Genomic DNA, 26,297 nt, shown 5'->3' on the forward strand with positions numbered 1-26,297 from the left:
CACATCTCTCAGCTCCTAAAATGCAGTATTCAGCAATGTTGTCTTTTAAAGATTACATAACACCTCATATAGCCTTTCAAAAATACGGCTTTCTCACTATTAATGTACTTAAATAAGAACCACCTTTGTCTAGTTTCAAAGTTCTTGCATTTAGAAACTCAAAAATGCATCACAGTCATTTAGTTTAGACATAAAATCTGTGATCCACATAGCTTCTGCTGTGATTACATCAACATCAACTTTCTGTGATGATATGATTCACATTTCCACTGAAATTGGAAAGCAGTATATGCTGTGAGTAAAGCGACATGCTCCATTTCGCAAAGATAATTGGTTGTTTTCAGTTGCTTCAGGGTTGACATTACAGAGTTTGTTTATGTGGAATGATGCATCAATTCTCGGCGGCGCTGAAAGCATGATTTGTTTATTATGTTTATCATTGCTTTTTTGTTTGTTTGTTTTTTGGCATGCACATCTGTTTTACCGAAAGTACATAATTGCCTTTGGTTCTCTTCCGCCGCCGGGCATCAATGACGTTTGGTCTATGACCTTCGGTAATGAAGCAGGTGACAGGATTAGATACTATCACCAACAGCTGCACAGCGGCGCTGAGAGACCCTGACCGTTGTCAATCTCCCTCACATCAGCAATAGAGGCCATGTAAGCCCTAATAGACAAGGTTCTTATCAGCTTGTTGGGGTTCAAGTAGTGCCTAGAGCTCATTTCATGGATATGTGACACTCCCCTTCAGTTCCACACCCTCCTTTCTTCGTCTATTCCCTGCAAGACAGTCATGGTTGACTTGGTCACCTAGTTAGCGGCTGCTGCTTGATCATACATTACTGTGCACCAGTTTGATTGGCGGCTGGCTGGCTCCCTCCGGAGCGGCTGTGTGACAGAGCTAATCGGACTATGCTCAGCACCTCTCAGTGCCAATGAACTCTTCAGCCGTTCGGTAAAGGCCCGACTCGATTCGATGGCATTTGTTAAAGGCCAACAGAGGCTAACCTGGCATCTAATTGGCTGCTGACAATTCCCCTCCCCCTCTGATCAGTTCATACTAATATCGTCGAGTCTAGAGGACGAAAAGAGAGGAGAGGTGACTGATTGATTGGGCAGCTGTGTGATTTAATGGAGGAAGGGATTACTGTCTCGGCTGTCATCTTCTATCACCCCTTCTACTCCTCCTCCTTTTCTTCTCTCCTCTAATTCTTGCCTTCGCTATGCGATTTGCAGGCACAGTGCCGATTCGAGGTGACTGTGCTTAATGAGCCACGTAATCCAGGATTGAGGTGCTACACCAACATTATGTGTATGATCTTCCATATGTGACCTGTAAGTAACATTATGTGGGCTCAGATGCTGACTCAAATGTTCCAGTAGCTATAAAAATTTCCGTTAAATATCACTTGTCCTCCTACAGTTGTTGTTCGTGGTTGAAAAGACCAGCATGCTATATTTGGGATGCTGGTATGTTGGTGTCAGGCTTCCTGAATAGTTCAACCAGCAAGATTTTCTTGGTCCACAAGGGATTGTCAGCAGCAAGACCATAATAAGGGATGCATGATTCAGCTTCCATATCGGATTATTTATTTACCGGTTTTGGTTGATAAAAGATATATATGGGCCTATACTTGGATATTTAATTGTACACACTTATTTCTACTATTTTCTCAAAATCTCAAGATGTATATCCATTTATCATACTATACATTATAATGTTGTGATGCCTCAGTTCACTTGTAGCATTTAAAATTATTGATTTTAGTGTTTTATTTTTAATGTATTTAGACAAAATTGTATGGAATTTTAGACTGACCCATTTATTAGGTCTGCGATGATAAATCAATGCATTGCGACCCGTGAATTGATTCAGAGATTTTCCAGAATCAAGCAAGCAGAGTACGGATGTTTCCAAAGCATGCAGTGCCATTTGCTGTTTAAACCTTAGCTTTTCGCGTTTATTTACATTGTCCAGTGTGAATTTGTATCTATTCGCATCGCTCAGTACGAATTCACGTCTATTTGCATCATCCAGTGCGAATTTGTGTCATTCATGTCACCCATTGCGAATTTGGTTATATTCGCATTGCTCAGTACAAATTCACGTCTATTTGCATCATCCAGTGCAAATTCATGTCATTCACATTACCCATTGCGAATTTGGTTTTATTCGCATCGCTCAGTACAAATTTGCATCTGTTTGCATCACCCAGTGCGAATTCGCAACTATTCACATCGGCCAGTGCAAATTTGCATCTATTCACATCTCCCAGTACTAACTCACATCTCTGCCTTGGTCATTATGAAGTTTAATGGATTTTGATAAACCCTAGACCAGAGAGCACCTTGACTTTACATCACCTGGAACCTGAAATGCTATCTCTGCTATTGGACTGTGTTTATGAATTGGTGTCTATTCACATTGCACAGTGCGAATTCGTGTCTATTATATCACCCAGTACAAATTTATGTCTATTTGCATCTCCAAGTGCGAATTTGGGTCTATTCACATCTCCCAGTGCAGATTCGTGTATATTCACATCGGCCAGTAGTGCGAATTTATGTCTATTTGCATCGCCCAGTGCGAATTTGCGTCTAATTGCATCAGCCAGTACAAATTCGCGTCTATTCGCATCACCCAGTGTGTTTTTGCATCTATTCGCATTGCCCAGTGTGAATTAACATCTATTCGCATAGCTCAGTGCGAATTTACGTCTTTTCGCATAGCTCAGTGTGAATTTGTGTCTATCTGCATCTTTGCATTGACTTGTATGTAGTATGTAATCTACTCGCGCAAATAATTAAATACATTTTTTGATGTGAACACACCATTAGAATAGATGCAGAATCATTTCTTGATTTGCAATGCATCAATTTATTTTCCCAGCCCTACCATTTATCAGTTATTACTCAGTGCGTAAAAAAATATTAAGGTTACATTTAGCTATGTATAGCAAATTTTCAAAGGTGGAATCTAGTGATCTAAATGATTATTTCCCACACAAATTTCACAACAGGTTCAAACTGGTCAGGACTTGCCATATTGACCTTACCGTTTTAATTGGAATACAAGTTATGTTCTTTATCATGTGAAAAATCTTCTCTTAACAATACGATTTTGACCCGGTGTGAATTTTCTTTCAGGAAAATACAGTAGTTTTAGTTTAAAAGTGACTTCTGTATGTTTCATACATCGCTACACTATTGCTAATGGACAATAATCCTTCTTTGCCAACAAGAACTTTTTGTGACCACACCTTTATACAGAATTCAGACAGAAATGATATGAAATGTATTTTTGCTTTATTTTGAGAAAATACTATATATTTTATGTTTTATGTAGACTAGGGGCAGCAGAGGTGGCAGGAAAGGATGGAGACCTGTTCCCAGGGGCCTTGTGGGACTATAATCCAACCTTGTGATTCTTGTTCACCAGCTAGACCAAACCACAAGAGTCCTACATAAAACAGCTTGGAAATTCATGCTAGTCTGAGTCAGTCTTTTCAGCAGGGTTATCTTTGTGTGCGTGCAAGGGTGTGGGACAGTGAAAGATTGTGCTTTACTCCTCCTTCAACCTTTCCTTCTGCTCCAAGGTCACTCAGCTCCAGGGTTTGGCACCAGGAGGGTACAGCGGTGCCCAGCTAAAGATATGCATAGCTGCCAGCTGCCGTCAGACACGCTGCACCCAAGCCAACAAAAATATCCACCTCTTGCTCCTTATTTCATTTCATCCTTATTGTCTCTCTGAAGTTTTTATCACATGTCCTCGGGGAGCTCCTTTCGGTACAGTAGCGTGATCAAGGCTTGTGAATAAAAAAGACGGTTGTTTGATCCAGTGATGGTGCTGATAAATGGAGCCACACACGCAGGTCTTTGTGGTGTCATTTGGCAGACCCAAGTACAGATGGAGAACTCTTCCTGCAGAGTATCTCATAAGCCTGTGGCGTGAGCGATAGCTGCTCTAATAGATGCTTATCGTCTCTTTTAAAGAGGCTCCTCAAAAAGATACAGACAGTTTTTTAGATCCATCTTACACCGGCCTCCATTCATCATTATGTATTAATGACCCTGACCATTACGGTCTACTGAGATCTTGCTGAGGAAATGCATTGAGTAAATTGCTTTATGAGATGACTGCGGATCTGTGATTGCGATAAGGACATTTTGCCATGTGCTTGCACTTGTGGTCACTTTATCTATAAAAATTATGTCTGGTATTGATATCAATTGAGTCTATTATATCTTCTGCATTGAGTCTTTTAGGAATAAGTGGCCATACTGAAGTGCCTTGATATAGAAAATGTATTTTATGTTATGATTGATTTTGAGTATAAACATTTTATAGAGTATATAGAATAAAAAAATGAGGGAAAAAAGATAAGCTGTGATATTACTCTACCAATATCAGATAGAATAATACCAATAGTTGTTGTTATTATTATTAATAAAAAACAATAAATAAATGATCATTTAAATATCATTATAGTAGTATGCTGCTACTACTAATAGTAATATATATATATATATATATATATATATAATCAATAAAATCAGTTTTACTTTAAGAATAAATATTAAATACTGATAGTAGTGAATAATGATAATAATAATTATTATTATTATTATCAGTAATAGTAGTATATATTTTGAGTATCCATATTATAATAAATATTTATGAATATTAAATACAGATATTAGTAAGTAATAAATAAATAAAGGATGCACAGAAAATCTATACTAAAAGTAATAGTTATAATATATAATAAATAGTATTAATGTTAGAATAAATTTTAAATACTGATAGTAGTGAATAATAATTAATTATTATTATTAATATTATTATTATTATTATTATTAATTATTACTAGTATTAGTATTATAATAAATATTTATAAATATTAAATACTGATATAAGTTCTAAATAAATAAGTAAGGGATGCACTGAAATGAAAATTCTAGGCCAAAACTGAAAATTCTGGTTGCACTTTGCTGAAACCAAAGCCAAAAATGCTTTTTAATAATTATTTATTATTTTCATAAATAATATTACATAATTTTGTAAGACTTTTAAATTCAACTAAATAATTTATATGATATTAAATACATTTTTGATGCACCCCTAAAAACACTTTTTATAGAGTATAAGCTCTGATATTACTCTACAAGTAGCAGATACAGTAATACCAATAGTTATTATTAGTATTATTATAAACAAATAAATAAATGATAATTGTCATATAAATTATTAATAAATATCATTATTATAGTATTATGCTGCTGCTTATACTACTAATAATAATTATGATGTGTGTGTGTGTGTGTGTGTGTGTGTGTGTATATATATATATATATATATATATATATATACATAGAATCAGTATTAATGTAATAATAAATATTAAATACTGATAGTAGTGAGTAATAATAATAATAATAATTAATATTAGTAGTAGTAGTAGTAGTAGTAGTAGTAGTAATGTAAATATATGCGATATATTATGAGTAGTAATAGTATAATAACTATTTATAAATATTAATTACTTACATTAGTAGTAAGTAAGTAAGTAAATAAATAAATTGGGGAATGCACCGAAATGAAAATTCTTGGCCAAAGCCAAATATTTTGAATGCATTTCGCCAAAAACTTAAATGGTTTTTAATAATTATTTATTATTTTATTAAATAATCTAAAACAATTTTGTAAGACTTTAATTTAACTCATTAATTTTAATCAGAGGTGGGTAGAGTACCCAAAATCTGTACTCAAGTAAAAGTACAAGTACTTATGGAAATATTTACTCAATTATGAGTAAAAGTAACAATCTTAATAGTTACTTGAGTAAGAGTAAAAAAGTATGCGATGGAAAAAGTACTCAAGTAGCTAGTTACTAGTTACTTCTGATCTGATTGATATGAGGTGAAAACCCTGAATTTCAAACTGTTTGGAAAGCTTCCACACACCTCTCTTTGAAAACATAGGCTGAAGTAAGGTGTTTATATATATATATATATATATATATATATATATATATATATATATATATATATAAAACATGCTTAATAACAAGACTTTAAGGTTACATTTTTATCAATCCATGCATTCCCAGGGAATCAAATCCATGACCTTGGTGTTGCTAATGCCATGCTATCCTGTTTGCTCTACTGTATGATCACAACACATCATGCACCTCTATTTTTTACTGTGCCCCCAACTCCACCCCTCTCTCTTCCTTGTCCTCTTACCCTGTCCTTTGTCTCTCATCTTTCTGGCTCCCTCTGTCCTGGGCCATGTGGAGGTCTGAATGGTTTTTCTGTACACACGTGGGTCTCTCCCTCCTGCCCCTCCCTCCCTCACTCTCTCTCCCTCTCCTCTCTTGCAGTGAGTGTGCATCAGGAGGGTGTGGACCTGAGAGAACCATACAGGAAGAAGAAACAGTGAAGATTGCTCTTCTCTGACTAGGCTAATCGCAGATTTTCGTGCCCGTAGTGTTTGTGCCTGTCAGCAGGTGCAATGCCTGCCACGTCACAACAGCAGGTGGGCAGCAGGGGGCGTTGCGCTGCTCTCCTGCTCCCTCTCCTCCTGCTGTCCGTAGCTCCAAGGCCCGGGAATGCCACCATCAACATCCCATCCAAATGTGAGTACAGGAGTTTACATTGCATTCAGTATGTATGTGCGTGGCGAGTGCTTTTGTGTATTGTGTGAAATTTGTTATGACATATTGTTATGGTCTATATGAGTTAAAAAGTGCAGAATTAGCTGTTTTAACTGAGTTTAATTGCTTAATTGATTATACTATTGATTCGAGCAGCAAGTACAGGCCTGATTAGAAAGGACATTCAAGCGTGCAGTGATTGAAACCCACCTGAGCAGGAACTGTAAAAACAGCATCTGCTACAAGCTTCCTAAAGCTATAAACAGCACTGGGTTTGTTGCTATTATTGTACATCTGCAATTTAAGATTGCAGCTACGTATCAGGGTATCAGAGCATCTCTCTTTCCCGCCTTACAAACACACACACACAAAAACAAGAGGAGAAAGACTAGATGATGAAAACGGCAAATGCAACAAAATGATTTGTCAGTGAAGAGTTACACCTATATTAAAGGTCACGGTTTCTCTTGACTTTCAATTAGTGACCTTTAAATGAAAATGCGGACATGGATGTGACCAATGAGATCAATAACACACCAACATTAAAATGTTCAGCCAGCAAACACAGCCTGACTGGGTCCATCCCATATGCTCTGTGCTAATGCTCTGTTCCTGTTTCACGACCCGTGTTGCAGTTTTCAGGCATTCAGCATGTTTGTTTTCTTATTAAGTTGTTGGGACTGCAGGGCCAAGCAGTCTTGCAAAAGGATGGTTGAAGTCAAAGGAAGGAAAATAGCTAGATAGGGAGTTTATTTTAGTGCTGCTTTGCCAACATCTTGTTATCTCTAGTGTGTCTCTTGTTGGCCAGCTGATCTACAGTCCAGGTGTCTGAGCTGGCATCGTGTGTTTTCTTTGTTTCACCTCCAAACAGTGTAATCATACCATCACAAACATTTGTTTCATTTAAAAAAAAAGGCTTAATGCAATTTGTGTGTGAAGGTCAGGTTTTGTCTTCACTGTGGGAGCTGAATGTCCTCATGAGGATAGTAAAAACTGAACCAACTCATAAGGAAAACAGCCTCAAAAACATTTGATAATGTCTTAATGAAAATCCAAAAAATGCTAAATGGTTTCTGTGAGGGTTAGAGGATAAAAAAACTTACATTTTTAGAAAACAGAAAGCAAAGTTAATGGAAAGTTCACACAGAAGAACAGACATGTGTTTGTGTGCAAGTACTTGTCAAATTTTTGGAAATGTCCTTGCAAGTACAGTTAAACTTCTAATCCTCATTAGAAAAAAAAGGTTAATAAATGGACAATTAGTGTCTTAATTAAAATCTAAAAATGCCAAAGGTGTCTGTAGAGGTTTGGGTTAGATGAAAGGTGTTGTAATTAGCTTAATTTAGGAATAATATATAGGTACCGTTTATGTGTTTGTGTGTGCATGCTTCTAAGTGTTCAAGTGGGTAAAACTGAGTGTTGTGAATAAATATTGTCGAGTGCTTTGTAATAATCTAAAACGATTTCTTTTTCCCCCCCTGCTGGCTCAATGGACAGACAAAATAAGAGACTGTGAGTATTTCTAGCAAGTATTGTAGTTTTTGCATGCACTAACTCTACTCCACTAAAATTTCGTGGACTCTTTCCAATAACGGAAGACAGCCTGCAGCAACAGCCAAAACTGATCAGCTGAGAAATTTGTTTGTTATATTTAGAGGTGTGGGAATGATTGTGCAGAATTCGAAGGTGCATTAAGGCATGAGTCTTTTAAAATGAATTATTATGTTCCGTAAAAGTGCGTCCCAGTGCCTCCCAGTTATAATGGTTAATGGTCCATCACCAGGGATTGCATGAATCTTTAAACAGTGTCTTTTTTAAGCAGTTTTTCCTCTTTCTTGTGCATCTGAAAATGCATAATGTTCTTGCCATAAAAACTGAATACAGATATATAGATGGATGGATGAATGGATGGAGATTAGACACATAGATATGGATGGATGGATGGGTGGATTGCAGATAGAGATAGACATAGATACGATTTATGGATGGATCGTTGACAGATAAACAGACAGAGATAGATAGATAGATAGATAGATAGATAGATAGATAGATAGATAGATAGATAGATAGATAGATAGATAGATAGATAGATAGATAGATAGATAGATAGATAGATAGATAGATAGATTGACAGGGATAGACATAGATACCATTTATATAGATGATGGATGGATCGACTGATTGATGACAGATGGACATACAGAAATAGATAGATAGATAGATAGATAGATAGATAGATAGATAGATAGATAGATAGATAGATAGATAGATAGATAGATAGATAGATAGATAGATAGATAGATTGACAGGGATAGACATAGATACCATTTATATAGATGATGGATGGATCGACTGATTGATGACAGATGGACATACAGAAATAGATAGATAGATAGATAGATAGATAGATAGATAGATAGATAGATACATAGATAGATAGATAGATAGATAGATAGATAGATAGATAGATAGATAGATAGATAGGTGGATAGGTGGATGGCAGATTGACAGGGATAGACATAGATGCGATTTATATAGATGATGGATGGATTGACTGATTGATGACAGATGGACATACAGAAATAGATGGATAGATAGATAGATAGATAGATAGATAGATAGATAGATAGATAGATAGATAGATAGATAGATAGATAGATAGATAGATAGATAGATAGATAGATAGGTGGATGGCAGATTGACAGGGATAGACATAGATGCGATTTATATAGATGATGGATGGATTGACTGATTGATGACAGATGGACATACAGAAATAGATGGATAGATAGATAGATAGATAGATAGATAGATAGATAGATAGATAGATAGATAGATAGATAGATAGATAGATAGATAGATAGATAGATAGATAGATGGCAGATAGAGATACGATTTATATAGATGGATGGATGGCAGATGGACAGAGCAATAGACAGATAGATATGATTTATACAGACGAATAGATTCACATAAACCCATTCGTAAAGCTAATTGAACAGCTAGTCCTTTTAGTCGTGCATGTGAAACTCTGAAGTCTAAACTGCATAGTGCGGATCACTCTGCTCATTCCCAGACATCAGTGTTGTTTTGTGTCTAGTATAAGCACTTGTTTATAGCCTGAGTGACTCTGTCCGTAGATTACATCACTAATGCTTTATGCTCTCGCTGTCTGACTCTCTTATCCATTCTTCTAGTCTCAGTTTCTTCCTGCTCTCCAATGCTTTCACAGGCCACTCATCCGTAAAACAACCGACACTTAGAGAACATTTCAGGCTCACCTAATCTCCATGTATTACCTCTGCACGCTCTTCATTTCCCTCTTTTCACTTGGGAGTTTCTAATGACATGCACGATATTCGGTTTCTTGCATATGCCGATTGGAACTAATTGAGTGTGTGCCTTGCTGAGATTCAGGGGCACTTGCTTTCAGAACATTGCTGAGGTTTAGTGGGAAACTTTTCGGAAGGCAGTGGCGCAGCGGATCATTAAGTTGTTTTGAATATTGGTGCCGGGATTACAGCAGGTCAGCGGAAAGGCTGCTTAACTACTGTGACTAATATGCCATCCCTATCCACATCTGAAGCGACTAACAAATGAGCTGCAGTTATTATAGCTCTGTGAAAATAGATGTCTGGTTCTATTTTTAGGGTGTCGCGTTGCTAACTTCACAGCTCACAGAAATGTAACTGGATAATTGAATGTTTGGTGTGTGATTGTGAACTCTCTCCACAGTGAAAAGCCCCCCTGTGATTACCGCCCAGCCGGAGTCTGTCACCACCTTTTCAGCAGATGACATCACGCTCACCTGTGAGGCAATTGGGAATCCCCCACCCACGTTAGTATCCATAGCAACACTGTTGCATAATTTGATAACAGTTTACTTGAAGCCAATCCACCTTATTTTTCCCATAAGTGTGGGCACAGTCGTAAATTCGTAAATTGAATTTGTATGAGTTTGGCTTCTGGTCTCATCCGCATCCAGCTGTTTTTAGCTGTGCAAAACAGTTTGTTTTGCTGCTTGATATTGCAGGTTGGTGTGTCTTACCATATTATTTTAATGTATTATCTTAATTATGAACACACTGGTTTGTAGTGCAAACAGTTTTACCGTTTACAACACTTCTTCTCATTATTTCCCTATAGTGGCTAATGAACCGGAAGTATCATGCATAGGCCTACTTCTGTGTTAAAGAAAAATGTGGATATGTTATAAAAGACTAGAAGTCCCTCTTAAAAATAAAATGAAAAAAATTGTCAGCACTGATAGGCTTGTAGGCAGCATGCCAACTCGACGTCCCGAGTTCGAATTCCAGCTTGAGGACCTTCTCAATCCTGCCCCTCTCTATCCTGTCTGCTCTATTATCCTGTCTAAATGCCAAAAATAAATGTTTAAAATAATAAATAAATAAATAAAATGAAGAAATCGATATTTAATGTATTCATTAAAAAATAAAATGTAACATTTCTAAAGTTTAAAATGTTTGTTGATTTGTAATTTTAGTTTCCCCCCCCCATTTTATCTATAATAGAAAAGGACAGGCCTGCCAGAATATTTTCAGAATTACATTCATGAAGCTATTTCATTGGATATATACACTACCAGTCAAAAGTTTTAACAGTAAGATTTTTAATGTTTTTTAAGGATGTCTTTTCTGCTCACTAAGCCTGCATTTATGTGATCCAAAGTATAGCAAACAGTAAAATTTTGAAATATATTTGCTATTTAAAATAACTTTTCTATTTGAATATATTTTAAAATCCAATGTATTCTTGAGATGGCAAAACAGAATTTTCAGCAGCCATTTCTCCAGTTTTCAGTCTCACCTAATCTTCAGAAATCATTCTAATATGCTGATTTGCTGTTCAAGAGACATTTTTTGATTATTGTTATTATCAATAATTAACAGTTGAGTACATTATTTTAAAATAAAAAGATCCAAAGATCAGCATTTATCTGAATTTTATTTTTATTAATTTATTTATTTTTTGGACAGAAATTATAGAAATTAATATTTTTATTTAGAAAGGATGTTTTAAATTGATCAAAAGTGGTGATAAAGGCAATTATAATGTTACAAAAGATTTATATTTCAGATAAATGCTTCGGAACTTTCTATTCATCAAAAAAACCTTAAATAAAATTTACTCAACACATTGTTTTCAACATAATAATAATAATAATAAATGTTTTTGAGCAGTAAATCAGAATATTAGAATGATTTCTGAAGGATCATGTGGCTGGAGTAATGATGCTAAAAATTCAGCTTTGAAACCACAAGAATAAATTACATTTTAAAATGTATTCAAATAGAAAACAGTTATTTTAAATAGTAAACATTTTTTTTACTGTATTTTGGATCAAATAAATGCAGGCTTGGTGAGCAGAAAAGACTTCTTTAAAGGAAAACTCCAGTGTGACCTGAAGTGTATTGAATCATGATACCGAGTGTGAACGTACCTTGCATATCTCATCTCGGTTTGTGTCCAGCTGTCCGAAATCTGGGGTCAGTTAGCCGATGCTCACAACAGGTTGTCAGTGAGAGTCAACAGGGCATCGGAATAGCCATGTAAATAAATCACTGTTTCACGCCATTTACGAGGCACAAAGTAGCTCCACACTTCATTGGTAGACTTCCAAGGGCCCTGACATTTAAAACGAGACATTGAGAACTCAGAAAAAGCACCGGTAGTTTATTTACAAGTAGATAAGTAGTAGATAAGATAGTAGTGTCGACTCAGGTGCAGAGGAAGACTCTAATTGAGCGATTGAGGTGTTGTGCTGTTGGATGTAATAATGAACATAGCAGTAGTCATTTACTACCGACGTCTGAGCCGCTGAAGACGCAGAGGATTAGCGTTACTTTCGTTTTTAAATGGAAAGCGCCAATCGCGATCTACATATGCATCTATCTTCGTGTGAATCATTCGTGATGCAGCTTCACCCACAGCAGAAGTGTGTATAAGGGTTTTTCATGCATCTTTGCAAATGGCCTTTCTTAATAATGTGCTTGTTGGCAAGTTTCGCCGATAAACGCGGCTAAATGCAGCTAAATGCGCTAAATGCGGCTAAAGTAAACATTACAGATCCTAATCCCTCAGCAGAGAGGGGCGGGGCGAGCAGAGCTCGAGCAGAGCCATGTCTTAAAATGAGCTGAAATTTTTCAGAGCTGATTTTGACAAGGTAAAAGGGTGTTTTTTTTACACTACTATTGGGAATTTTTAACCAAAGTATATTAGAGACTTTTCATTAAGAAAAGAATCATATGAACTTGTGGAAAATGGGCATCCGATGACCCCTTTAATAGTAGTATTAATTGCTTTAAAACTGTTGAACTGTTTTTAGCGATAATATATTATTAATCTTAAATAGGATTGGTTAATCCTATTTAATTTAGAGGGACAGTTCACCCAAAAATCAACATTTTGAGGGAGAAAGCTCTTGGATTTCACCAATAATATCTTAATTTGTGTTCTGAAGATGCACAAAGATCTTACGGGTTTGGAAAGACATTAAGATGAGTAATTCATGACAAAATCCTTTGAGGAACGTTGTATTGTATGTTTATAATTTATTTCTCATCTCTATTGTTACTAGGTTTCGCTGGGTGAAAGATGGTGTGGAGTTTGACCCCTCTAAAGACCCTGAACTCTCCGTGTCCAGAGACTCTGGGACCTTTTCATTGACAGCCAAAGATGGACCAATCCACCAGTACCAGGGCAGATATAACTGCTACGCTTCCAACGATCTTGGCACGGCGGTGTCTAGCGAGGCTCGCATCGTCACCGAAAGTAAGTCGCTCTCATTACTGCAGCGTTATAAAGCGACACACTTATGATTGCCTGTTTGATATCCCTGACGTTACCACATGCAGCGAGTTTTCCGTAGAGAGAATCTGGCACGCAGCAGATAACAGCCCAAAATCAAGCCCCCTGCCCCCTGTTGTGTCATACGCACAAAATGACATTTAGAGGAAAATTACAGCTCATTGTGTGTGCCAGTCACACTAGCGGTTTGAAGAATTCCAGAACGCATAAAAACCCTGATCACATCCCAATTAGCTATCAAACACAACAGTGAGCGGCACTTTGTGCGTAAAAACCACAACAAAACTATTGTTTTGACTAGCTATCTAGCAATCTACCTGTCTCCTTTACTCGATCCCGACCTCTCTGCCAGTTTCCCTGACAACGGTTACCTCAGAAACCAGTGTGAGTCGTGTAAGTGTGTCAGCAGGGACGACCACTCGTGGGATTAATATGTGCAGGAAGTGAGAGTACTCAGCATGAGCGAGGCTAACAATAGCCCACATATTATGAACTCCACACGCAGCTGGGCTGGCCACATTAATATGTGCGTCATCACACACCTATTTCGCATCATGACAAGCCGAGGCATCTTCTGAATAATGTTGGGCTAGTTATGTAGTTTTTAATTGCATTCTGGTGTTCGCTTGTGTTGTCAGCTGTGCTGTGGATAATTACTCGCTAGCTAATTAGCACACTCCAGTTTCTCACAAGGATAGAATGTATCTAAAATTGTATTGTGAACTGTGATTTAAATCTTCCTCACATACAACCGAGAGTGAAAGTTTAGGGTCAGAAAAAAGTTTTTGTTCAGTTTTTTTAAGAAATTAATACATTAAATTGATCAAAAGTGTAAACAAATACATTTTAATGTTTCAGAAGATTTCTGTTTTAAATCAGTGTTGCAGTGTTATTTTAACATCATTGAGTTATTATTTTAGATTTTATTAATATTTCAGAATTGTTTGTTTTCTTTTTTATTTTCATTTTCATTTAAGTTTTATATATGTATTCATTTTTAGGTTTAAATTTATTTATATGTAATTTAGACCATTACTTTTATTTTGAATGCGATTAATCATGATTAATGGCTTGACAGTCCTATTTAATTAATTAATTAATATTTATATGCAATTTGGATCATCACTTTTATTTTGGATGTGATTAATCACAGCTCTATATTTATTTATTTATTTTTATTAATATTTATATGTAATTTAGATCATTGCTTTTACTTTGGATGCGATTATTTGTGATTAATCGCTTGACAGCTCTATATTTATTTATTTATTGTTATTTAGATCATTACTTTTATTTTGGATGAATCGCTTGACAGCCCAAGTAAATAAATAAATAATAAATATTTAAATATATAAATATTTAAATATATAAATATGGTAATTTAGACCATCAGTTTTATTTTGGATGTGATTAATTGTGATTAATCACTAGACAGCTATATATTGATTTATTAACATTTATATGTAATTTAAATCATTACTTTTATTTTAAATGCAATTAATTGCTTGACAGCCCAAATAAATAAATAAATATGTATTTATTTATTTATATGTCATTTAGACCGTCACTTTTATTTTGGATGCAATTAACCGCGATTAATCGCTTGACAGTCCTATTTTATTAATTTATATTTATATGTAATTTAGATCATCCCTTTTTATTTTGGATGTGATTAATTGTGATTAATTGCTTTACAGCTCTATAATTATTTATTTGTTTTTATTAAAATTTATATGTAATTTAGATCATTACTTTTATTTTGGATATGATTAATCCCTTGACAACCAAAATAAATATTTATTTATTTATTTATATGTAATTGACAGCCCTATATTTATTTATTTGTTTTTATTACTATTTATATGTAATTTAGACCATAAATTTTATTTTGGATTTAATTTATGACAGCTCTATATTTATTTATTTCTATTAATATTTATATGTAATTTAGATCACTTTTATTTTGGATGCGATTATTTGTGATTAATTGCTTGAGAGTCCTATTTATTTAATAATTAATATTTATGTGTAATTTAGATCATTACTTTTATTTTGGATGTGATTAATCATGACTAATCGCTTGACAGCCCTATATGTATTTATTTATTATTACTATTTATATGTAATTTAGACCATCAATTTTATTTTGGATTTAATTTATGACAGCTCTATATTTATTTATTTCTATTCATATTTATATGTAATTTAGATAACTTTTATTTTAGATGCGATTATTGATAAAATTGATAAAATCCAGTATTGATAAAAATAATAAATGTTTCTTGAGCACCAAATCAGCATATTAGAATGATTTCTGAAGGATCATGTGACATTGGAGTAATGGAACGCTGAAAATTCAGTTTTGCCATCACAGGAATAAAGTAAATTTTTAAATATATGAAATAGAAATTGTTATTTTAATTACTGTATATTTACTGAACATTAAAAATCTTACCAATCCCAAACTATTAAATGGTAGTGTAATTTGAGTTAATCCTCTGTTCTCTTGCAGACACTCCCACTCTCCAGAAGGAGAAGAAGGTGTCGAAAAAGGTGGAGGAAGGAGAAAGTGTGGTGCTTCCCTGTAATCCTCCTAACAGCACTGTGGCTCCGGTCATCCACTGGATGGACAAGAGTTAGTCTGGTTTTAACCTAGTTTATCCTCTTAAACATGAACCATGTCTCAGCAGCATTTATATATATATATATATATATATATATGCTTCTATAACTACATCTTTTTCTCTTAGAGCTGCGGCACATTCAGCAAAACGAGCGTGTGATTCAGGGTCGCGATGGAAACTTGTACTTCTCTCATGTGACTGCGGCAGACAGTCGGGACGACTACACCTGCAACACTCAGTTCCCCAGCGCGCGCATCATCGTGCTCAAAGAGCCCATCAAACTCACTGTTGTCCCCTGTAAGCATCAAAACAGAGGATGCTGAGTGTCCTTGACTAACCTTTGCTTCTCCTTAAAAACTTTTGGCTTGAACAGGAGAGAGCAAGGCGTTGAGTTATTTTTTAAATAACACAGTCTTAAGATGCAATGCCAATGGTGCAAAACACTGAGTCAGCAACCAAAGATGTTTGTCTAGCATATATATACATAGACTAACAGAACAGATTGCAGAGTGCAAGAAAATGACCTGTCTAGGGATGGACAAAATATGGGATATTCACAAAGAATTTAAAATCATTTTCCTGGTCATATAAATCATTTTATGCTGTTTCAATATGCTATATTAAAAATTATCATAAAGAGCGTTACTTATTTCCCATTGCATCCATTTTTTCAACCTGTCTATCCATCCTTTCATCCACCTATTTGTTTTTCTGTCCATCTATCCATCCATCCATCGTTTCTTTAGTTCTGTCCATCTATCCATTCATCTATCCATCAATTTTTTCTGTTCTTCCTTCCTTCCTTCCATCCATCTGTCTATCCATTGTTTGTTCTGTCCATCAGTCCATCTATTCATCCATTTATTTTGTTTTTTCTGTCCATCCATCGATTCATCTGTCCATTCATCCATTGTTTCTTTTGTTCTGTCCATCCATCATCCATCCATTTTTATTTTCTGTCCATCCAACCATTTTGTTTGTTCTGTCATTCCTTCTTTCCTTCCTTCCATCCATCCATTTCTTTTGTCTGTTCATCCATCCATCATTTATTTTTGTTCCATATGTCCATCCATCCATGATCTATCCATTTATCCGTTGTTTCTTTTGTTCTGTCCATCAGCCAATTTATCCATTAATGCATTTATCCATTCATACGTTTTGTTTCTTCTGTCTTTCTGTCCATCCATTCATTTATGCATTCATCTATCCATCCATCCATTGTTTATTTTGTTCTTTATATCAGTCCTTCCATACATATAATTAGTTTGTTTCGTCTTTCCATCCATTCCTCCATCTATCTGTCCATCCATCCATCCATCCAGCCATTTCTTTTGTTTTGTCCATCAATCCATCCATCCATCCATCCATCCATCCATACATTTAGTTTGTTCTGTCCTTCCTTCCATCCATCCATCCATTATTTACTTTGTCTGTCAATCCATCCATTTATAATTTCTTTGTTCATCCATTTATTCATCCATTGTTTCTTTGTTCCATCCATCCATCCATCCATCCAACATTTCTTTGTTCTGTCCATCCATTCATCCATTGTTTCTTTGGTCTGTCCATCCATCCATCCATCTTTCTTTTGTTGTCCATCCATTCATCCATCCATCATTTCTTTTGTTCTGTCCATCCATCTATCCATCCATCCATCTATCCATCCATCCGTCCGTCCGTCCGTCCATCCATCCATCCATCCATCCATTGTTTCTTTGTTCTGTGCATCCATCCATTGTTTCTTTTTTCTGTCCATCCATTGATCACCCATCCATCATTTCTTTGCTGTATCCATCTGTCCATCCATCCATCATTTCTTTTGTTCTGTCTATCCATCCATCCATTGTTTCTTTGGTCTGTCCATCCATCATCCATCCATCCATTCATCCATCCATCATTCCTTTGTTATTTCCATCCATCCATCCATCTTTCTTTTGTTGTCCATTCATCCATCCATCCATCATTTCTTTTGTTCTGTCCATCCACCCATCCATCCATCCATCCATTGTTTCTTTGTTCTGTGCATCCATCCATTGTTTCTTTTTTCTGTCCATCCATTGATCACCCATCCATCATTTCTTTTGTTCTGTCTATCCATCCATCCATTGTTTCTTTGGTCTGTCTATCCATCCATCCATTGTTTCTATGGTCTGTCCATCCATCCATTCATCCATCCATCCATCCATCCATCATTTCTTCGTTCTGTTGATCCATCCATCCATCCATCATTCTTTTGTTTTTCATTTTGTGTAATGTCATAAAAAGGCTGAAAAATATTGAGATATTATGCTATTTTGCCCAGTCTTAGTCCTATGTGAACACCCACTTGCTGCAGCTGTGATTGTTTACCACGCTGTCTCTCCTCATTTCCCTCAATAATTCTGTCTTTGTCTGTATCCGTAGCTAACTCAGTGGTGCGTAACAGAAGGCCACAAATGATGCGACCCACTGGCCCCCGCAGTTCCTATCTGGTGCTCAGCGGACAAAACCTGGAGCTGGAGTGCATTGTTCAGGGCCTGTAAGTCAAACCTGCTCTGGCTGTGTGCCTTTGAGTTTTGAGTTACTTTCTTAAAATTGTCCAGTGTGTTTACATCATTTATCTCTCACTCACCAGACCCTCTCCTAATATCCAGTGGATCAGGAAAGATGGAGTCCTGTCAGAGTCCCGCACATCCAAAGATAGTTATGAACGAGTTCTGCGCTTTAAGAATATCTCAGAGTCTGACAGCGGCGAATACCAATGTACTGCCACAAATGTGCAAGGCATAATCACTCACACCTACAGCGTCACTGTGGAAGGTACGGCATGATTCACACTGCCAGATCACATCCTCTCCAGATTTAGATGTAGATGTGGGGTGTGAACTTGAGAGTGTCTATGGGAGGATGACTTTAAAAGAAGAAACTTACAAATCAACTTTGCTGGCAAAAGCAGCAATCCAAAGCAAGTGTTATAGTGTTAGCTTATTGGTGTATAATTGCTTAATAAAAGCTTATTGGCTACTTCGTTAACCTTTCGGGAAGGTTGTATATAACTGTTGGCTGAGACCTTTTATGATTAGTTGTTTGTGTTTTGTGCTGGTATAGCTGCCCCATATTGGACTAAAGAACCAAAGAGCCAACTGTACGCCCCGGGAGAGACGGTCAGACTGGAATGTAAGGCTGACGGCATTCCCAGCCCTGAGGTCACCTGGAGCATCAATGGCAATCTTCTTACTGGTAATTGAATCAGTGAAGACACATTCAATTTCTTAATGCAGGGTTTCCCACACTGGGGTTTGTGAAGGAATGGCAAAGGGGTTTGTGGTTGGTTTGAAAGCTAATTAAAAAAAAAGTCAAATCAAAAACTGTCAAATTTAAGTAATTTAAATAAATAATACAAATGAATAATAAAAATGACTTAAAAAAAATTGTTTTCCTGCATGTTAATATTAACCGAAATCAGAGAACTGTGACTATGTAAATGTGCTTAAAATCTCAGGAGATACTTCAAATAAATATTTTTGTTCAAAGGGCTCCAGCTGAGAAAAACATTTGGAATTACTGGCTTAAAGGGATAGTTCACCAAAAATGTTTCTTTTTTAATCATTTAGTCACCCTCATGTTGTTCCAAACTTGTATGAATTTCTTTCTGTTGATTTTGAGGTCCATCTTTTCGCACTGAGGTCAACTGATGCTCCAGAAGGAAAAACATACATTAAGAGCCCGGGGGGAAAAAACTTTTTGAATTTTACTTATTTTGTCTTCTAGAAAACATGTAACTACTTTCTGTAGCCTCTAAAGGGCAGTACTAAATGAAAAAAATATGATATTTAGGCAAAATAAGACAAATGTACACATCTCTATTCAAAAGTTTTCACCCCCGGCTCTTAATTCATGGTTTTTCCTTCTGAAGCATCAGTGAGCGTTTGAACCTTCTGTAATAGTTGCATATGAGTCCCTCAGTTGTCCTCAGTGTGAAAAGATGGATCTCAAAATCATACAGTAATTGTTGGAAAGGGCCCAACTACACAAAAATGCTGGAAAACCAAAGAATTTGTGGGACCTGGAGGATTTTTCTGAAGAACAGCAGACAGTTTAACTGTAACAAACAAGGGACTTATGAACAACTATCACTAAACAAAAAAAAAAAAAACAGCTGTGGATCACTCAGGTAACAACACAGTATTAAGAATAAAGGTCATTTATATAAATTTAACCATTATTTTCTCTCGTGGACTATATGTAAACATCTTTAATGTGAAATATCTTATTCAGGTCAGTACTAAATAAACAATAACATGCATTTTGTATAATCCCTCTTATTTTGGTAAAAGAATTAACATTTTGCAGATTCTGAAAGGGGGATGTAAACTTTTGACCTCAACTGTAGTCACCTTCATGATGTTTCAAACTTGTATGAAGCTATTTCTTCAAAGTACAAAATATCTTCTTTTTGTAAACACAAAAGATATTTTTAAAATTAAATAAATGGGTAACCAAACATTTTCTGGTAGCCACTGACAAAAGATACTATGAAAGTCAATGGCTACTGGCAACAGTTTGTTTACCAACATTTTTTTTTTTATAATTTGGGTGAACTATGCCTTTAATGTGTATTTTGGTTGTATATGTAGAATAATCTGAGTTTGAGACATTGGTATGTGGTCTTGTATTGACATATTGAGGTGTCTTTTTGCACAGATATTGACCCAGACCCCAGACTCAGTGTAAAACATGGCGTTCTCACTCTGAAGAATGTGGACCTCAGTGACACTGCGGTGTATCAGTGCAAAGCAGTCAATAAGCACGGATCTATCCTCATCAATGCCTACGTCTATGTTATAGGTAAAGGAATTTTCAAAAACACCACTAAAAATTATATTTTTGTTATTCTCTCCAAAAAACTGCATTAGAATTCTAGAAACTAGAAGTACATTTTTTAAAGTTTCTCTTTGGTTTTTCTAGAACTGTCTCCCCAGATTCTGACAGAAGATGGCCTGATGTATTCTGTGGCAGAGGGACAGACGATTGAGCTGGCTTGTGAGACCTTTGGCTCTCCTCGGCCCAATGTCACATGGTGAGACAGACTCGATCCTGTGGGGTGTCCTTTCCTCACATGCCAGAACTGCTCCAGCCAGCTGTCCTGATTATTGTTGGGGGGAAGCTGCTTTTTGGGGAGTCCGTTAGGGGAAATGGGCAAAATCACACTCGATAGTCAGTCAGCATTTTAAAAAAATGTGTGTTTTCAAAATTTTGCACATTGCATCCATTTGAACTGGCTAAATTTAATATTTTTGTATCCACAGGGAGGGTGAGACCTGGGGTGCTCTTGTAGCCAACCCAAGGATGAGTCAGTTACTCGATGGCTCTTTACAGATCAGTAACGCCTCCCTTAATGACAGCAGCCAGTACACCTGCACTGTCAGCAACAGCAAAATCACCATCACCGCTGAGCTGGATGTACTCAGTGAGTTCCACACGCTTGAATATTAATGCCTTCATGCATTCTTGATTTCATTTCATGGGTTTAATTTCAAGTCTCATTTCTTTTGTTAATGTTCTTTGGTTAATACCTTTTGTGTTCTAATATCCTCATACAAGGGACAAAAATGGCAAAATAGTATTAAATATTACGTGTATTAAGACTTTTATTACAATAAGGTAAATAGGTTAAAATATAAAAATAATTTTGGATATATTTTCTAAAAGTCTCTTATCCTACATCATTTTTCTTGTGGATTTTTTTAAATGATTTATTTATTTTAAGTCTCTTACGCTAATTAAAGTTCCATTTATTTGATCAAAAATACTGAAAAAAATTAATTATGAAATATTATTGCAATTTAAACAGTTTTCTATTTTAATATACTAAAATATAATTTATTTCTGTGATGCAAAGCTGAATTTTCATCAGCCATTACATTACAGTCTTCAGCGTGACACGATTCAGAAATCATTCTAATATGCTGATTTATTATCAATGTTGCAAGCAGTTGTGCTGCTTAATATTTTTTTTGGAACCTGTGATACTTTTTCAGGATTTTTTGATGAATAAATAGCATTTATTCAAAATAGAAATCTTTACCATCACTTTTTTTTTTTTTATCAATTTAACACATCCTTGCTGAATAAAAGTATTAATTTCTTTCAAAGAAAGAAAAAGAAAACAAAATTTACTGACCTCAAACTTTGAACTGCAGTGTAGATTTCTATTTTAAATAAATGCTGTTCTTTTTAATGTATTATTCATCAAAAATCCTGAAAAAAGTATCATAGCTTCCAAAAAAAAAACCTTAAGCAGCACAAATGTTTCCAACATTGATAATAAATCAGCATATTAGAATGATTTCTGAAGGATCAGGTGACACTAAAGACTGGAGTAATGATGCTGAAAAATCAGCTTTGAATCACAAAATTGTTTTTAGTATATTAAAATATTTTACATTTTATTAAAATAGAAAACCACTATTTAAAATTGCAATAATATTTCACAATATTATTGTTTGTTCTGTTCTGTATTTTTAATCAAATAAACACTTGATGAGCAGAACAGACTTCTTTAAAACATAAAAATCTTACAGATCCCAAACTTTTGAAAGGCAGTGTGAAAGTTAAAATTAAGACATTTTTACAAACAGAAATTTTGTTTCCCAGATAAAACAGTCATTGTAAAACCTCCACTGGCTCTGCGAATCCAGCGAGGGAAACCTGCTACCCTCACCTGCGAGTACCAGGTGGACTCCAGACAGGATGCTCCTCAGGTCCAGTGGAGGAAGAACCGTCAAAAGCTCACAGAGTCCTCTGATTCAGACAAGTATGTTTAAATACCTTCATTTCCCTCAGAATGCTTCAAAAAGGTTTAAGCTGTAAAACATGTTCTCATTAACATTATTAACCATAAATGTCTTAGGTACATGATAGACGAATCCACTCTCATAATACCTGATGTCGAGGAAGAGGATGAAGGGATTTATACCTGTGAAGTCATTACAACACTGGATATAGCTGAAGCGAGTGGCTCTATCACTATTGTTGGTTGGTAACTTTATAATATGACCATTTCTAAACCCTTTTATGTGTCAGAATCTATACAGCTATATGTGTATTGCATGTTGTATGATAATGTGACCTACAGAAAGGACAAAAGGACATGTTTTGCTGTAGGCGGATTTAAAGAATAACCTTTGTGAAAAGCATAGAGACCTTGTTTTTACTAGCATTTTACTCCCTGACCTCTTTGACAACCCTCATTCCCCAGACCGACCAGACCCTCCGACCCAAATACAGATGACTGAACCTAAAGACCGCAGTGTCACTCTTAGCTGGACACCTGGAGATGATCACAACAGCCCTGTGCTAGGTATTGTATATGCTTTTCCTGTGTAGGCTATGGTTTTAAGTGTGTGCAGTCAGTATTTGATGCATTTTAATCGTTTGAACTACTTATAGATTTATTTTCCCTTTAAATGTCAAATGGTGTATAAATCGATGGTTGAACAAAGTGTGATATTGCAAGTTGGATTGGACCTTTTTTGGACACTTCTTTTATAAAATCAGTGACATTTCCTCCTGTTCTATTTATCTAGAGTACTTGATTGAGTTTGAGGAGACTGAATATGAAAGAAAAGAATGGGAAGAGCTAAACCGCGTCTCAGGCAACAGTCAGCGAACTACCCTTTCCCTGAAGCCCTTTCTTTCCTACCGTTTCCGAGTCATCGCCATCAATGACATCGGCAAGAGTGACCCGAGCATGTACACAGAAGTCTTTTCCACACCAGCTGCTCGTAAGTAACACCGCTTGTGTGTGCATGTGTGTTTGCATAGCCTTAAAACAGAAACGACTTGTATCGCTACATCGTGATGCATTTGTTTTGTCCCTTGAATCACTGTATGACACTTTGGATTTGTGTTTGTATCTTCTCTCAGCATGTGGCTGATGTGAAGTGACAGTTTTATTGCATCTTGGCACTAAATTATGATTCGTCCTCTACAGCTCCAGACAGTAACCCTGAAGGAGTGCGCAGTGATTCCATGGACCCAGGCACCCTTGTCATCATATGGAAGGTACACTGCACATTTCAGCATTTAAAGAGACCAGAAATGGTTCTGTCATCATGTATTTATCCTCATGTCATTCCAATCCTGTGGTTTTGCTTCCATTGAGCACAAAGAAATTGGGCACAAAGATTGGACTATCAGACTCAAAAATAGACAAAAAGTTCCGAAAGGAGTCCATATGACTTAAATCTTCTTACTAAAGAAGATGGTACTAACTCTATTTTTAGTAACATGAGTAGAGGTGCAGCACGACCAAATGTTTTTAAAACAACTACACAGGCTCACAGTTATTGTATGTAGCATTGTCAGGTATGATTCATTCTAGTGAATCGGTTCATTCTATACAATCCCTATTTGTAATGATAGAAAAGTCTAATTCATTCTTGTAAATCAGTTTGTCTTAAAAGGTCCTGTCTTTCTCATATGTTTGTAGTGTTGGAAAGCCTAGAAAGTCTAAAGATCCTAAACTGTCCTCCATTTCTCTCTTATGTAGTGTTAGTGTTAAGTCTGACTTGCTCTAGTGAATTGGTTCATCCTAAATGAACCTCTCTCATATGCAGTGCTAGAAAAGTCTGATTCATTTTAGTGAATTGGTTCATCCTATACAGTCCCTTCTCTCATATATAGTGTTTCAATTCCAATTAATTCTAGTAAATTGTTTTTTTCTTAAAAAGTCCTGTCTTTCTTATATGTTTGTACTGTTGGAAAGTCTGATTCATTTAAGTAAATCAGCTCATTCTAAACCATCCTCCCTTTCTCTCTTATGTAGTGTTAGAAAAGTCTAACTTATGTTGAATCGGTTCATCTTAAATGAACCTCTCTCATATGTAGTGCTAGAAAATTAATTTGAGTTAATTTTGTTAATTCTCAATCTTGTATGCAGTGTTTCAATTCCAGTTCATTCTAGTAAATCTGTTAATAGTCACATTTGTAGTGTTTGAAAGTCTGATCCATTTAAGTGAATCAGTCCATCCTAAACAGTCCTCTATTTCTCTCTTATGTAGTGTTAGAAAAGTCTGACTTATTCTAGTGAATCAATTCATCTTAAACAAACTTCTCTCTTATATGTAGTACCACAAAAAATTCAGATTCATTCTAGTGAATTGGATTATCTTTAATGGTCTTCTCTTTCATATGTAGTGTTAGAAAAGTCCTCTCACTCATATGTAGTTATGGAATGTCTGATTAGTTTTAGTGAAACAGTTCGTTCGAACAGTTGATGTAAATAAACTCACTAAAAAGTGTATGTAAATTACTATTATCAGGGTTCACAGAAAATTACAATGCGGTTTAAAACCTAATCATTGCTCTTGCAGGAAATGGACAGACGTAGTTTCAACGGCCCAGGTTTTCTCTATAAAGTGATGTGGAGGAAAGTTTTGGGCAGTGGTCCGTCCTGGCACACCAAATCCGTCACCTCTCCACCCTTCCACGTCACAGATGTGGGCAACTTCTCTGCCTATGACATTAAAGTGCAAGCTGTTAATGAGATGGGAGAAGGTCCGGAGCCCAAATCCACCATTGGATACTCTGGAGAGGACTGTGAGTTTGTCATGTTTTATATTTTTGCTGCTCATGTGAGCCTCATCTTCCAGAAAGGTTATGCGTCTCAAATCACCCCAATTAAACAATGATTTTAGTTTAATGTTAATCCTGAGACAGACATTTTAAAGGGTATCAGTATGTGCTTTCTTCTTTCTTCCTGTCAGACCCACTTGAGGCCCCTTTGAATGTGGCAGTGGATCTGATCAACAGCACTGCCATTAAAGTGGTGTGGGCGTCCATAAACAGAGAAACTGTGAGAGGCCGTCTGCAGGGTTACAAGGTAAATATACTGTGCTGTACGAAGATAAACTGAAAAATGCAAGATTTAAAATACCTTTGACAGTTTGTGCGTTATCCATCCTATAGATTTATCTAATGCACTACGGCCCGGAAAGCAGACACCTCAGACGGGAGCGTGTTAGGGAGGGGAAGCCAAGCAACATCTCGTTTGTGATGACAGACAGTAATGAGGAGAAGAAGGTTCTGGGTGATCTACAACCCTACTCCCATTACGCACTGTCCGTGAGTGTCTTAAACAATAAAGGAGAAGGTCCCCAGTCTGACCCCCTCACTTTCCACACTCCAGAAGGAGGTAAGAATGAAA

General features: G+C 36.0%; 1 protein-coding gene across 1 annotated transcript in view; it reads left to right on the plus strand.

The window, feature by feature from the left end:
- Positions 1 to 6,402: 6,402 nt before the first annotated feature.
- The window catches only part of l1cama (L1 cell adhesion molecule, paralog a), a 29,854-nt gene continuing 9,959 nt past the window's right edge, over positions 6,403 to 26,297 (plus strand). Inside the window, exons 1-20 of the mRNA XM_073822844.1 lie at positions 6,403 to 6,638; positions 8,154 to 8,168; positions 10,392 to 10,494; positions 13,255 to 13,448; positions 15,997 to 16,119; positions 16,235 to 16,405; positions 18,512 to 18,626; positions 18,723 to 18,907; positions 19,196 to 19,327; positions 20,792 to 20,935; positions 21,056 to 21,167; positions 21,397 to 21,557; positions 22,745 to 22,904; positions 23,001 to 23,125; positions 23,349 to 23,450; positions 23,677 to 23,874; positions 24,084 to 24,154; positions 25,465 to 25,690; positions 25,858 to 25,973; positions 26,060 to 26,285. Coding sequence (XP_073678945.1) covers positions 6,515 to 6,638; positions 8,154 to 8,168; positions 10,392 to 10,494; positions 13,255 to 13,448; positions 15,997 to 16,119; positions 16,235 to 16,405; positions 18,512 to 18,626; positions 18,723 to 18,907; positions 19,196 to 19,327; positions 20,792 to 20,935; positions 21,056 to 21,167; positions 21,397 to 21,557; positions 22,745 to 22,904; positions 23,001 to 23,125; positions 23,349 to 23,450; positions 23,677 to 23,874; positions 24,084 to 24,154; positions 25,465 to 25,690; positions 25,858 to 25,973; positions 26,060 to 26,285 — 2,803 coding nt within the window. The 5' untranslated portion in view covers positions 6,403 to 6,514. The remainder of the gene's footprint in view (positions 6,639 to 8,153; positions 8,169 to 10,391; positions 10,495 to 13,254; positions 13,449 to 15,996; positions 16,120 to 16,234; positions 16,406 to 18,511; positions 18,627 to 18,722; positions 18,908 to 19,195; positions 19,328 to 20,791; positions 20,936 to 21,055; positions 21,168 to 21,396; positions 21,558 to 22,744; positions 22,905 to 23,000; positions 23,126 to 23,348; positions 23,451 to 23,676; positions 23,875 to 24,083; positions 24,155 to 25,464; positions 25,691 to 25,857; positions 25,974 to 26,059; positions 26,286 to 26,297) is intronic.

Source organism: Garra rufa, chromosome 18 (genome assembly GCF_049309525.1).
Source record: "Garra rufa chromosome 18, GarRuf1.0, whole genome shotgun sequence".
In the NCBI taxonomy this organism is placed as follows: Eukaryota; Metazoa; Chordata; class Actinopteri; order Cypriniformes; family Cyprinidae; genus Garra; species Garra rufa.